We start from the raw sequence: 13,861 nt of genomic DNA, 5'->3' as shown, positions 1-13,861 counted from the left end.
GTTACTTTGGACTTGAACAAAAAGGATAAATAGCCTCTCTGAAGCTAAATGCCAATTATCAAGTAGACATTTGCATCACAACTTCTGAGGAAAAAAGTGCACTCATTCTAGCCTGTCTTGAACTCTTACCTGGGAATATGTATATTCAGTCTCAAGATAAAAAGAGGATATTTAATAAATTATAAATTTAACTTCACAAGAGTTTGATAGGTTGAAAGCTGGAAAGTTACTGTTTTCTTTTTTCTGTTAAGTTTAAAGTTATTTGAATACCCAACACCAAAGGAAATATGAAACAGAAGAAAATTATTGACCATAGTAAATCTATTACAAATTCATGGGTGAGTGGGAGAGGGTTGGTAAGGAGAACACCCGAGAAAAAGCAACATTGTATATAATCCAATATTCAGATAAATGGCAGGTATCCTTCGTTGTCATTTTCCCTGTCTTCTGACTATACTTCCATTTCAGTCTGTCAGTCTCTCTGCCTCTAGGTGAGCTTGTCCTTCTTTCACTTTCTGAACTGTCCTTTTCTATGACTCCATCCTCCTGTTTTTCTCTCCTTTACTTTGCCTCTGATTTCCACACAAGCATGTGGGAAAACCTCATTCAGAGAAAAGGCACAAGAGCCTCCAAGCATCCAAGTGCTTGTGAAAGTACTTCTTGAGTCTCCACATTGTCACATATTTCATATATTGTATGTGGATGAACACATGGATACAGTGAACTATTAAGTGCTTTCTGTATTGTGGAACATACCTAAAAAGAAATAAACAGAGAAAAACTACTTCTAGAGTAAAAATATATAGAAACACCTTACTGTGACTATTACTGTTAAGTATCACTTATTTTGCCAGCCACAGCCACAAAAGAAACATAACCATCATCCAGGGTTAAAGCTGTAACTTATTATGGAAATTCTTCTTCAACACAGAAATGAACACACAAACCACTAATGTCCCCCTTTTACCTATTGTTAAAGACTGTTTGAATGAGCAGCATTATTAGTTAAATAGATGATAATGTCAATAAACTTCTAATTTTGTCACCAGATAAGGGTAAAGTATAGGCTACATTCATATTATTCTGAAGAACAGTCAGCCCTCCATAACTGTGAGTTCCTTGCATTGAGCTAACTGCTGGCCAAAAATACTGGGGGAAAAAATAATTCTACAAAGTTCTCAAAAGTAAAGTTTGAATTCACCACATGTAGAAATTTGAATTTGCCATATGTGGAATACTATCAACATGCAGAGTACCATGTTGAATCCACATGAATGATGTGTAGGCATTGTTATTAGGTAATGTAAATAATCTAGAGATGATAGAAAGTATATAGAAGAATGTAGGTAGGTTATATGCAAATGTAGTCAGGCATCACTTAACACCAGGAATACATTCTGAGAAATACACTGTTACTTGATTTCCTCACTGTGAAAACATCATAGAATGTATTTATACAAACCGATATAGTATAGCCTATTGCTTCTAGGCTACAGACCTATACAGCATTTCATAATATTGAGACAACTATAACACAATGCATTTCATAATATTGAGACAACTATAACACAATGTATCCAATGTGTATCTGAAGGCAGAAAAGGTATAGTAAAATATAACACTATGATCTTATGAGACTACTGCCTTACATGCATTCTATAGTTCAGTGGTTCTCAACTTTCCTAATGCAGGTTACTGTGGGTCGTGACCCACAGGTTGAGAACTGCTACTATAGTTAATCAAAATGTCATTCTATGGCCCATGTCTGTATTAAGCCATTTTCTATAAGGTACTTGAGCATCTAAAAATTATGATATTCATGGGGGTGGGGAGGGTCCTGGAACCAATCTCCCACAGATATGCTGAGGGCAACAGTAATTCTCCTGTAGAAATGTGCCTTAAAATAAGTATTTATGAGTAGAATTTCTTTTTCAACTAACTCCCATTATAAGTAAGTATGTTAGCTGACAGTGGATTTTGACAGCCATGACTGTATTCTGACAATTCTTAGAAATGGTTAAAATTATGAGAAACTATTAAATTACAAACTAGGTTACACACATCACCTCCAATGAATGCTAGGTAAAACAGATGTATTTCTGTAAGGCTCTTAAAAATGGAAGAATAAATCTCATCTTTCAGGGTACTTGTGAAATACAGAAATGAAATTAACAACATATACATGAAACTAAAGCATGAAAATAAAGACAAAGATGCCTTTAAGCTCACCGATCTTTAGAGAAACACATCATTATTACTAAAACATTCACCATGTTTTACCCAAGATTAACAAGTAATCGACTTACTATTACTGTTGCTTTGCAACTTCAATTTACTTTTCTCTTTGGCACTCCTGCTGAGAACTCCATTGGGTTTCAAATCTTCATCTATTTCACCCTTTCTCTTCTGCAAATCATTTTGCTTCTTTTTGTATGTTGGCTTAGGTTGCCTCTTAGTCCTTTGCTCTGACTTGCTTTCACTTTCATCTGAGTCTCCACTTTCAGAGCCAGATTCATAAGTTCTTTTGGCTTTTCTCCTATGGACTTTATCATCTTTTACATATTTGTCAACTATGATTTTACTATCTACATTACTTTGTATATCATTAGATGTAGAGGCTATTAAGTTGACAGAACATGGCTTAATGATTTCTGATACAGAATTCCCTGAATTTTCCATTTTATTAGTATTTTTATCTTCTTCTGAATGTCTAGTAAGCCAGGCCTTTTTCAGTTTGGTATGGTAGTTCGGTTGACTTGTCTGGGATGCTTGCCCATTTCCTACAGAGTTTCCTTTGTTAATTGTACTACAGATTACAGTGCTATCCAGGGGAAGGGAGATTGAAGATGTCTGATTTTTCACAGCATTAGATTCAGTCTCATTGACATTACTATTTTTATACTGGGCTGCAGCCAATGCTGCCTTGTGCTTTTTTAAATGGATAAAATCAGTTGTGCCTGAGAACACACAACTAGGCTGAACAGCACTTCCTGTCTTACTACTGGCTAATGTAACTGAAGCTGAAGCTGTGGTGCTGACCCTGGATTCTTGTGTTTGAGCCATTGACTGACTAACAGTTTTTGAAGAGGTACATTCTAAGGATGTAGAGGCCAAAATGGTATTTGATAAAGAAGAAATTACTTCTGAACCACCCCAGCTGGAAACACTGGTAGTTGTGGTAGCAGATGTGAAGACATCCGTTTTGGTATTACACATGGTATTTACAGTAGACATGGTTGAACTGGGAACACTGCCCTGTGAGACAGCCTGAAAGTTTTTTTCAGATTTTGTATGAGCACTATCTGAATTTGCATTTGGCAAAATGATTCTTCCAGTCTCTCCAGATTCTGCTGGCTTAAGGCAATCTGTTTTATTCGCCTCAGTTGAAGATCTTTCACTAACTCGATCTTTAAAAGCTAACTGCATGGCTGGCGTGCTATCAACTTTTGTACTAGAAGGTGGACGTACAATAACAGATGCCATAGCAGACTGTGATTTTCCACTGCTTTTCTCCACATGCCATTCAGCTTTCTCTTTGCTGAGGTTATTATTAGGTCTCCACATTTCTGTCAAAGTCTGTTCAGAAGAACTCTTAAAATTTGCCTGAGAATCTTTTGGCTCAGGTATTAGAGTTGGAGGCTTCTGTGATTCCTGAACTTTCCCACCAGCATTTACTGGCATCACTGGAGTTAAAGTTGGAGGGGAAAGGCTACTATAGCTATTATCCTTTTTTTCTAGGCTGTGATGGATTGGTGGGTGAAATACTGGTGCTCTATGTAAAGCAGGCATACTGCGGAGTGTATTTGTAGAAGAAACGGTTAAATGGGTAGGACTCCTACAATCGTTTCTAAAGGTTGTTACTGAGTGAGATGCAATCTGATGGGGAAAATGTTCTGGTATCTTGCCTACTAAACCTTCACTTTCTGGTTGGTGTTTAATCAAAGGAGGTGGCTTTGAAAGAGACGATATAAACGAAGTCAGAGTTTGGGGACTAGCTGCTGCTGCAAGGGCATTACTCTGCTTTTCATTATAAATATTTGAAACTTCTTTGGATGGGTATGATCTTGGTGGTTCGTTGACCACACTATTAGATAATGTAGTGAAATAGTTACTTTGGGGCAAACTCTGAGGCAATGAGTGCTTTATTTTATAAAGATCTGATACTGAGCGTTCTACATCTGTATCCTGTTTGATGACGTGGCTTTTAGGACTAGAAGATGATGCTGCTACTCTGGAATAATTATCTCTTTCACCCTCAAGCCCTTTGATTTTAGTTGTGAAGGGAGCAACATCAATACTTTCTTGAAGAATTCGACGGTGTTCTTCCTTGTATTTGTTTAATCTCTCTCCAGTCTCCTGGGGTGGCCTCTGTAACTGATTTAATACAGGATCCACAAAATGCCTATGCAAGTGACAATCTTTTCCAGTCTGTGACCTATTTAGATCTAGGTCATTTTTTGCTGACGTGGATGCAACAGACCGTAATGGTTCCATAAAAGCTTTCCTCTCCAATTCTCTGTACAGAAAATACACAAAGATTCCTGTAATCACTTTATCATGTAAAATACAAAGACAGCTTCTATGCATCATCATTCTATTATGAAAGTAAAAACACACTGTTGTACACACTCTAATACTACAAGTAAATTAAAAGGTATACTACAATGGAACAATACTTCTTCAAAGCCTAGTTTTATCTATTAACTTAATATTAACTGTTTTAAAAGTAAATTGAGAAACTTTAAGAAAAATAAGGTATATGTGATTTTTAAGCATGGGTGAACTTACTCCTTATGATGATCTACTAAAGTTTTTGCCAATGGTGGACTGGAATGGACTGTAATTTTAAGAGGCCGATGAGGTTCTGCACTAGAAGGTCTGACAGGAATGTGACTAAGTAATCCAATACCATCTGCTGAGGTCACAGGGGTGGGCTGATGTAACCAAGGACTAGGAGAATTCTATTTAAAAAGAAAAAAAATCTATACTTTAGTTAACTACAAAAAAACTAAACACAGTATCAGTACAACTTTAACAGCAGCATTATTTATGAAACCCGTAACTTTTCCTAAATGTATCTTAGGAGAAGTATTCAGACAACTAAGTAAAGCTAATATAGACTTTTCAAAATTATGCGGAAAATTAACTAGTATTAAAATGTAATTTCCAGATATTTGTTATTTTACTAAAAGGAAATCTTGAAATCAATGCCTTCAATTTACTATAAATGCTGTACACAGAATCTAGTTTCCTGACAGCAAAAGAATATATGTTTCTAACAGCAAAAGCAAAATGTTATTCCTAAACTACACTTCACCACAGAAATTATAATCAAGGGCTGGGGGTGCTGGCTAACGCCTGCAATCCGCAGTGAGTTCACAGATGCGAGACTCTGTCTCTAAAAATAGCTGGGCGTAGTGGTGGGTGCCTGTAATCCCAGCTACTTGGGAGGCTGAGGCAAGAGAATCACCTGAGCCCAAGAGTTTGGGGCTGCTGTGAGTTATGACGCCACGGCACTCTACCAAGGGCAACAAAGTGAGACTAAAAAAAAAAAAAAAAGTATAATCAAGTTCATTTACCAATTAAAAATAATTAGCTTTTTCAATGTAACAATTTAATGATAATTAATGCATAATTACATTTGAAACCCAAAGGTACTCTCCATTTCACTATAAGCTATGAACATTGTTGGACCATTAAATTTGGAGGTATGGAGGTCTAACAAATTAATTTTGTATGTTAACATATGCTGTCTTTCTCATAACTGAGTATGGTGACAGTGACCTCTATGTTGAGACCTATAACTACCTAATTACATGTTAAAGGATTATTTTTATACTATGACAGACTGACATTCTGTCAGAACATATTTTATGAGTTGGTCAACAGGAAGACAAATACCACAAAAATGCAATGGCCTCTGGTTTTAACGAAGGAAATAAATTTTATTTACAAAAATTTTATTGAGAAATAAACATCTCAAAACGACAGTGTAAGAGTAATTAAAAAGATAGTTATAAAATTATATTAAAAACATACACAACAGCTATAAACCTCATGTAAGAGAAAAATACATATACGCTAACAATCATTAAAATATGTAATGTTATCAAATGGCCTCGGTTGAATAAGATTCAGAAATTTTATTACTTATTTTTGGGGATGGGGGTGTGGAGGGGAGACAGACTCTCACTATGTCGGCCTGGGTAGAGTGCCATGGCGTCATAGCTCACACTCTTAGGCTCAACCTGAAACTCGTAGGCTTAAGTGATTCTCTTGCCTCAGTCTCCCAAGTAGCTGGGACTACAGGCACCCACCATAACACCTGGCTATTTGTTTTGCAGTTGTTATTGTTATTTAGCTGGCCTAGGCCGGGTTCAAACCTGCCAGCTTTGGTGTATGTGGCTGGTGGTAGGACTTATGACCACACTCCATGTCATCACTGCTACCTAAAATACAATGGTTCCTCTGACATATTTTGGCATGATGAACACTTTTCTTTTCATCTACTGGCATTTTCAATGCTATTATGTAATAAATACTACGCCTGAAGTAAAGGAGAAAGTCATTAGCATTGTCTTCTAAAACCCTACCCCCAGTCGTGATCTCCTTCAACTTCAGAAAACCATCAAAAAAGATGACATTAAGAAGGTGTTAAAAACATCCACATTCACTGCAGCATTATATACAATAGCTAAGAAGTGAAAGCAACTCAAGGGTCCAGTGACAGATAAATGCATAAATACAGCATATACATACAATGAAATATTAGGCAGCCTGAAATTAAAAATTAATTGACTTTGATAGTGATGTACATGCCACAACATGGAAGAACCTCAAGGACATTGCACTAACCTAAAATGACCCAATAACAAAAGAATAAATATTGTATGATTCCTCTCACATGAAATATCTAAAGTAGTCAAAATTACAGAAATTAGAAATAGAAAGGTAGTTGCCAAAGGCTGTGGAAGAGGGGATTCAGTATTTAATGGATATAATTTCAGTTTTATAAGATGAATAATTCTTGAGAACTGTTGCAAACAATGTGAAAAGTGTTAATGTTACTAAATTGTTCACTTAAAAATAGTTAGGATGATAAAGTTAATATGGTTTTAACCACAAGAACATTCAAAAAAAGGTATTAAGAAGAGATTCTGGGGAATATTCTTCAAATATCCTGAACAGTGCAAAAAGGAGAAGGCTATTTCCTAGGAGTTTAACAGTGACATCCATTTCTCTTATTTTTTTTTTTTTTTTTTTAGAGACAGAGGCTCACTTTAAATGCCCTTGGTAGAGTACCATAGCATCACAGCCCACAGTAATCTTCAGCTCTTGGGCTTAGGCGATTCTCTTGCCTCAGCCTCCTGTGTAGCTGGGACTACAGGTGCTCGCCACAATGCCTGGCTATTTTTTTGTTGCAGTTTGGCCTGGGCCAGGTTCGAACCCACCACCCTCAGTATATCGGACTGGTGCCCTACCCACTGAGCAACAGGTGCCGCCCCATTTCTCCACTTTTGATACTGGGGTTGATACTGCTTTTAACAACCATTTGATAGTATTAAAACTCAATTTGCTAGAAAAACCACAGTCCATCAAGGAATAAGAGTCTTATGCCCACCACCTTCAGCAATACTGTAGTAGGTAGAGAGAATCTCAGCTGCAACTTCGCTCCCAAATACTGGGAATCTCCAACCTTGGGCACCCTTAAGGGAACAAGGGGATTAAAGAGTCATACCTTATAACATTAATATACAAATTTAGCTGAGAAGTATAATTTTGCTTATTTTTGAGACAAGGTCTTGGTCTGCTGCCTGGGCTACAGTGCAGTGTCATCATCATAGTTCACTGCAACCTCAAACTCCTGGGCTGAAGTGATCCTCCTATCTCAGCCTCCCAAGTGGCTGGGACTACAAGTATGTGCCAGCAAGACCAGCTTATTTTTCTATTTTTGGTAGAGATGGGGTTTTACTATGTTGATCATGAACTCCTAGCCTCAACTGATCCTCCTGCCTCAGCCTCCCAAAGTGCTAGGAGGACAGGCATATAGCCATTGCACTTGGTCATAAAATAATAAGGCTTCTGATATGTATCATCAACTTCTTTCTTTTTTTTTTTTTTTTTGTTGTAGAGACAGAGTCTCACTTTATCGCCCTCGGTAGAGTGTGGTGGCGTCACACAGCTCACAGCAACCTCCAACTCCTGGGCTTAGGCGATTCTCTTGCCTCAGCCTCCCAAGAAGCTGGGACTACAGGCACACGCCACAACGCCCAGCTATTTTTTTTTGTTGCAGTTTTGGCCAGGGTTTGAACCCACCACCCTCGGCATATGGGGCCGGTGCCCTACCCGCTAAGCCACAGGCGCCGCCCCATCAACTTATTTCTTAAAAAGAAATTGACCAGGTGTGGTGGTCATACCTATAAACCCAGCTACTCAGGAGACTGAGGCAGGAAGATCACTTGAAGCCACGAGTTTGAGGTTGCCATGAGCTATAATTATGCTACTGTACTCCAGCCCACAAAATAGAAACCCTGTCTTCCCACCACCCCCCAAAAAAGGAAAAGAAACCTTACAATTTAATACAAACTTTAACCCAGAAATTTCACTTCCAGAAATTTAGATGAACAAAAATAACTATGGATATATACCATAAACCTAAATTTGTAATAAATAAATATTGCACTCTAAAAATTTTTACTTCTTTAACTCTTCTTTAAATCACAGGTTTTCCTGTGATTTCTAGTTCCACTGGTCTGAGGTTATTAAGCATATGGAAAAATAATTGTTTACGTAAGAAATGACCTAAAAAAATAAATAGGATATTGAAAAAGAACTTAAACATCAATTAATAAATACATATTGATATGTGGGACACACACCACAGTATAAACTTACCCTCCTTAACGAAGCTTCAGCATTAACTGCGTTTTCTGGATGAACCCACTTAGAAGGTGGCAAACCAAGTCCTGAGTATGCATGTGTTCCATTTGGATACTGCCAAATAATTGGATAAAGTCCAAGCTGATTATATGAAGCAGAAGGATGGGTTTGTCCAAGAAGATGAGGTGACTGGTGCTGTAGCAACTGTTGCTGTTGCTGGTGTGCTAATGCTAAGTGGCTCAAGCTACTGGCATGAGCACTCTCTAGTCGTGGGTGGCCACCAAGTAAGGAGGCAGTAGGCACTCCAGGTAACACAGTGGGAAGTAAATGAGGGTGATGAACAGCATGGTGTGGCCCACTAGTCAGAGGGTGAGTGTTAATGGTAGGTAATGGAGTTTGACTAGATGATCCAGCTAGTAAGTGGGGTGTAGGAGTTAAGGCAGGGTGATGGGTACCTGGATTCAAACAGGTTCTATGGGATGAGGAATGAAGAGGAAAAGGATGTTGACTTAAGAAAGGTGAAATGTGATTAGCTCCTGTTTCCGACCCAATAAGTGCAGGATCTCTGTAAACTGTGAAATGCTCATTTTTATCAATGATTAGAGGGCTCTTTGTAGTTTCCAGTGTATTGCCCCGAGTAGGAACTGGATGAAAACTGCATCTTGATAAGTCATGTTCTATTTTACTTGCCAGTCTTCTTTCACCAGTAGCTTGGCTGTTTGTATAAGTGGTCTTAGACTTTACAGAATCAGGAGAATGGTTTATTTTGGGTTTTACGACTTCAGGTGAGGGATTGGATTTTGTCTTGTGAGCATCTATTGAAGTACTAAGTTTAGATTTTATAGTATCTGGAGGTGGACTTCGCTTATGCAGCTTATCTTCCATGATAGAAACTGTACTTAAAGATGACATGTAAGGGACATATTGATTTTTCTCTTTTTCCATACTCAGGTGATCATTTCCTGAAGAAGCATTTATAACACTTGACTGGGTTAAGTCCACTTTAACTACATCATCGACCCAGCTTTGGTCAGAATCTTGTTTTGCTGTTTCTAAGTATTTTGCATTTGTAATTGATTTTGAATCACTAATGTTAGGATCCTTTTTCTGAAATGTCTGAAGGCCAAAGGTACTTGAATTTTCCTGAGCCACCTTTTCTGAATTAATGTCATTTGTAATATCAATAACACATTTTGGTGTGGGTGGTCTGGATACAAACTTTTCCTTTGGTAATAATTCCACTGTATGTGTTTTTTCCACATTGCATTCCTGAGGAAGTAAATCATTAGTAGTATGATCAGAAAGTGTAGCCTGTTCTGACGAATGGATAATCATTTTCTCTTGAAGCTGAGCATCAACAGACTTCCACTTCTCTGCTTCTTCATGTTTTTTATCTTCTGGTATTTGATCCCAGGGAGACTGGCTACCGATTACAGTCTCTTCTCCTACCTTTTCATTATTCTGGGATTTTCCTCCTTCTCCATTTATCTTTGAAGTATTTTTACTTTTCAATTCATTCTCTGGCTTCTGCTCTGAGGAATTATCTATTATTCTCTTATTTGAATTTTCTGAGTCACTGCTTTCAGAAAAGTCTGAAACATTGTCAGTTCGAAGTCTTTTCACATTTAGTTTCTTTTCATCCTCCTCAGGTTTCCTTCTTTTACTCACCACGTGTTTGTTTTTACCTTTAGGATTTTCTGTAGTATTAAAAATAAAAAAAAGGTCTTATTTTTCATAATCAATACTAAATAAGAATACTTAAAATGTACTTCGGATTTGTTTGTTCTCATCCCCCCCCCCCAAAAAAAAGTGGGTCATACCTCCTCGTGATATATAATCATATTTTTCTTCCTTCATCTTCTCTTCATCTGGTATACTGCTATCTGAGCCCTTTCTCTTATTTGGACGAATATTTCTTTGTTGCTGTTGCTGGTGTGTATTCTGTTTTGGTACAGCGCCTTGGGAGTTCATTGCTGGTCTGGGACTATTTGCTTGTGCACGTGTATAATGACCCTAAAAATAACCAATTAATAATGATTGCTTGCTACCTCATTCTAAGTAGCCTAAGAAAAAATATTTTATAAAAATGCATGCCTATTAACATACATACGTGAATAGTGTGGATATTTGGATTGGCACGAGACCTGCGACGTGATGTAATGCCAATATTTTCACCCTTTAACAAAGAGTGAACAACATCATCTAGAAAGGTCATTTGAACCATAGAAGGATCGACATTCTGTGGTTCTAGTACCTAATCCATGACACAAAACAGAAAAAAAATTAAATCTAATGAGCTAACCAAGGTGCTACGTCATATACTTTCTTTACACAGCAGAAATATTTAGAAATCAGTTTGGGATCCTTAATTCACAAGATACCATTAGACTCAATAATCACCAATTTTAATCATTAATGATTAAATGATTTTATAAATTGTTTATGAAAGGGTTCCATCAGATACATTCCAGAAATCTAATCAGGCAAGAAGGTACAAATAGTATGTATGTTTTCCACGAAAATAAACAACAACTTTAAAAGTGAAATTTTTATCACATTTCAAAACTTTAATTTTTTTCAAGACTTCCTTTATAAAAACTACATAGTATCCATAAGTTTTGCCATAAAACTTAAGCATACAAAAGATGAAATCTGATGTGAGGACTAAATGTGCATTAAAAGTTTTCATTAGTGAAAGAAACCATTTGGAAAATACTTTTGTTATTAGAGAGAGAAAAAAAACTGAGATGGAAAATTTTAGCTGACCTAAAGATTAAAAAGGAAAGACTAATCAATCAAAAGAGTCTAATGACTTTTCAGGGATTGATTTTATCATCATTATTTTCCTGTGACCTGAAGTGACCACAATGTAATATGAGATGCATTTAAGCTTATTATATGACTAAAACCATGAAAGATTATAATTATTTAGTATCAAAATAGTAATGCTTTTTGGGGGGGGGGGCATGAACTATATGAATTGTAAAAGTCTCTACAAAAATATTAGTGAACTTTTTACCTGATCATTCATAACGATCATGGTGCGGGTGAAGAGATCATGATGAGTAATTATGCCAGTAAACCACTGGGTGGCAGAGTCTTGTCTATATACTCTCACTCTGTATCCATTTAAGGAGTAAGGACCTTTAAAACAAACACAATAAATAGGGATGTATTAAATGGAGACATTTTCCTTTAAGAATTACCTTTTAGGGGAAACATGAGCTATTTGCTAGACAAGTAACAAGTAGTATCATACCCAAATACCAGTTTTTCAAGAAAAAGTTTTAGAAGACAGTATCTTTTGGAGAAGATCATTTTGAAGTTATCATTATACTCTACTAGACATACTATCTCATTCAATGTAAATAAAATAGACAGAAAGAATGCTTCTGGGACCCAGAGTTAAAGAAGACAGTACACAGTGGAAGCTCAACCGGGTAAGGAGCCAGCCACATACACCAGAGATGGCGGGTTCAAATCCAGCCCTGGCCTGCCAAACAATGACAACTACAACCAAAAAATGGCTGGGCATTGTGGCGGGCACCTGTAGTCCCAACTACTCGGGAGGCTGAGGCTAGAGAATCGCTTAAGCCAGGAGTTTGAGGTTTCTGTGAGCTGTAACGCCACAGCACTCTACTCAGGGTGATAGCTTAAGGCTCTGTCTCAAAAAAAAAAAGACAATACAAAATGTAAAGTTATAGTGGTCTAGAATGAGTTAAGATTACACAGGTACCTTAGTAGTAAGAGTGGGATAACTACATGGCTGAAATGGAAAGGTAACTAGGTTATTGGTAACTTAATGTCTGCGTCTTCTGGGTGCCAAAATATTACCACAGCAGCTACAAATTTTGACTCCTCTGTGACAGCTAGAAAAAACTGGTAAAAATCTTAGAACACAAAGACATTGTTATGTGAATTTACAACAGCACTAAAAATGTTTTCCCTAAAAGAAATGTTATACTTTTCATTTAAACTCACTTTTTCAAACGTTTTCTATATCCATAGATACCCTTTAAAAAATAAGCAAAGATCCAATATTAAATAACATATATGTGTATATCCAAATACACCTCATTAAACAAACATGACTCCATGGAAGAAGGTAATAGAGATGAAAAATATTTTTAGTTTATAAAATGCTAAAATGACCAAATATTATAAAGTTTAAGAAGAACTGTGAAAAAATAAAGAAAGAAAAAAAGAACTATAAAGGGGTATTATTATACATTAACAATTTACAAAGTGCTTTCAAATTTTTCAGGTGCTTATTTAATCTTCTCTTAACTCTTGGTATTATTAGACCTTTTAATAAATCGAAAAAGTGAGGTTGCTAGACTAAGTGAATTTTTAAGTCAAAGAGCTAGGACTGAATTCATTTTTCCAATTCCTAGGCTCATAATCTTTCTTCTACAGTTACAATAGATTCAACATACCAAATTAATGATTTAATACACTGTAACTGCCAGTGTAAAAAAACTAAGCCAATATAAGGCTAAAATAAAGAAATAATTTAACACATATAAATGTATCGTTATGATCTATAAATTAAATATATTCATCTAGAGAAAAATGAAGATGTTGATTGGCTTTAATTTAAGGAAGGTGATAGGTAATCCATTTGGTAATCCATATAATCTATTACACAAACTTAAATCTTTTCTAACTTTGGGGAAAAAAACCCACTTCATATTGTTTTCTCTAAGTAACATAGAAAATACTTACAGAATAACTCCAAGTATGATGAGTTTTCAATTTCCACTAACAAACCATCTACACCTGCTTGTTCCCACCATTTAACACAATTTAGAACCTGCCTCACACAATTCTGCCTAGAATGGACAGGGGTTATATCGCCTGAATCTTTTCTCCTCTAAGAATACAATACAGAAACAAAATTTAAAACAAAAAACAAACTAGTCTGGTTACTTCAATAAATGAATTGCAAAGAAATGATGGTGGTGATGGCAGCATATCAAAC

The 13,861-nt window shown here is 36.4% G+C and overlaps 1 protein-coding gene across 7 annotated transcripts in view; it reads right to left on the bottom strand.

Moving 5' to 3' along the window:
* Positions 1 to 13,861, bottom strand: part of JMJD1C (jumonji domain containing 1C) — a 369,857-nt gene that overhangs the window by 48,643 nt on the left and 307,353 nt on the right. For 5 of the 7 annotated variants that reach the window (XM_053582218.1, XM_053582213.1, XM_053582219.1 and 2 more), the window contains 6 exons: positions 11,900 to 12,024; positions 10,991 to 11,134; positions 10,701 to 10,893; positions 8,896 to 10,577; positions 4,789 to 4,961; positions 2,307 to 4,516 (listed from right to left, as the gene is read on the bottom strand). In XM_053582218.1, the coding sequence (XP_053438193.1) occupies positions 2,307 to 4,516; positions 4,789 to 4,961; positions 8,896 to 10,577; positions 10,701 to 10,893; positions 10,991 to 11,134; positions 11,900 to 12,024 (4,527 nt within the window). The remainder of the gene's footprint in view (positions 1 to 2,306; positions 4,517 to 4,788; positions 4,962 to 8,895; positions 10,578 to 10,700; positions 10,894 to 10,990; positions 11,135 to 11,899; positions 12,025 to 13,861) is intronic. The other 2 variants (XM_053582215.1, XM_053582220.1) reach the window with 2 other exon arrangements.

The sequence above is a fragment of the Nycticebus coucang genome, chromosome 3 (assembly GCF_027406575.1).
Source record: "Nycticebus coucang isolate mNycCou1 chromosome 3, mNycCou1.pri, whole genome shotgun sequence".
In the NCBI taxonomy this organism is placed as follows: domain Eukaryota; kingdom Metazoa; phylum Chordata; class Mammalia; order Primates; family Lorisidae; genus Nycticebus; species Nycticebus coucang.
The sequence above is the reverse complement of the archived record's forward strand: the minus strand, read 5'-3'. Positions and strand labels throughout refer to the sequence as shown.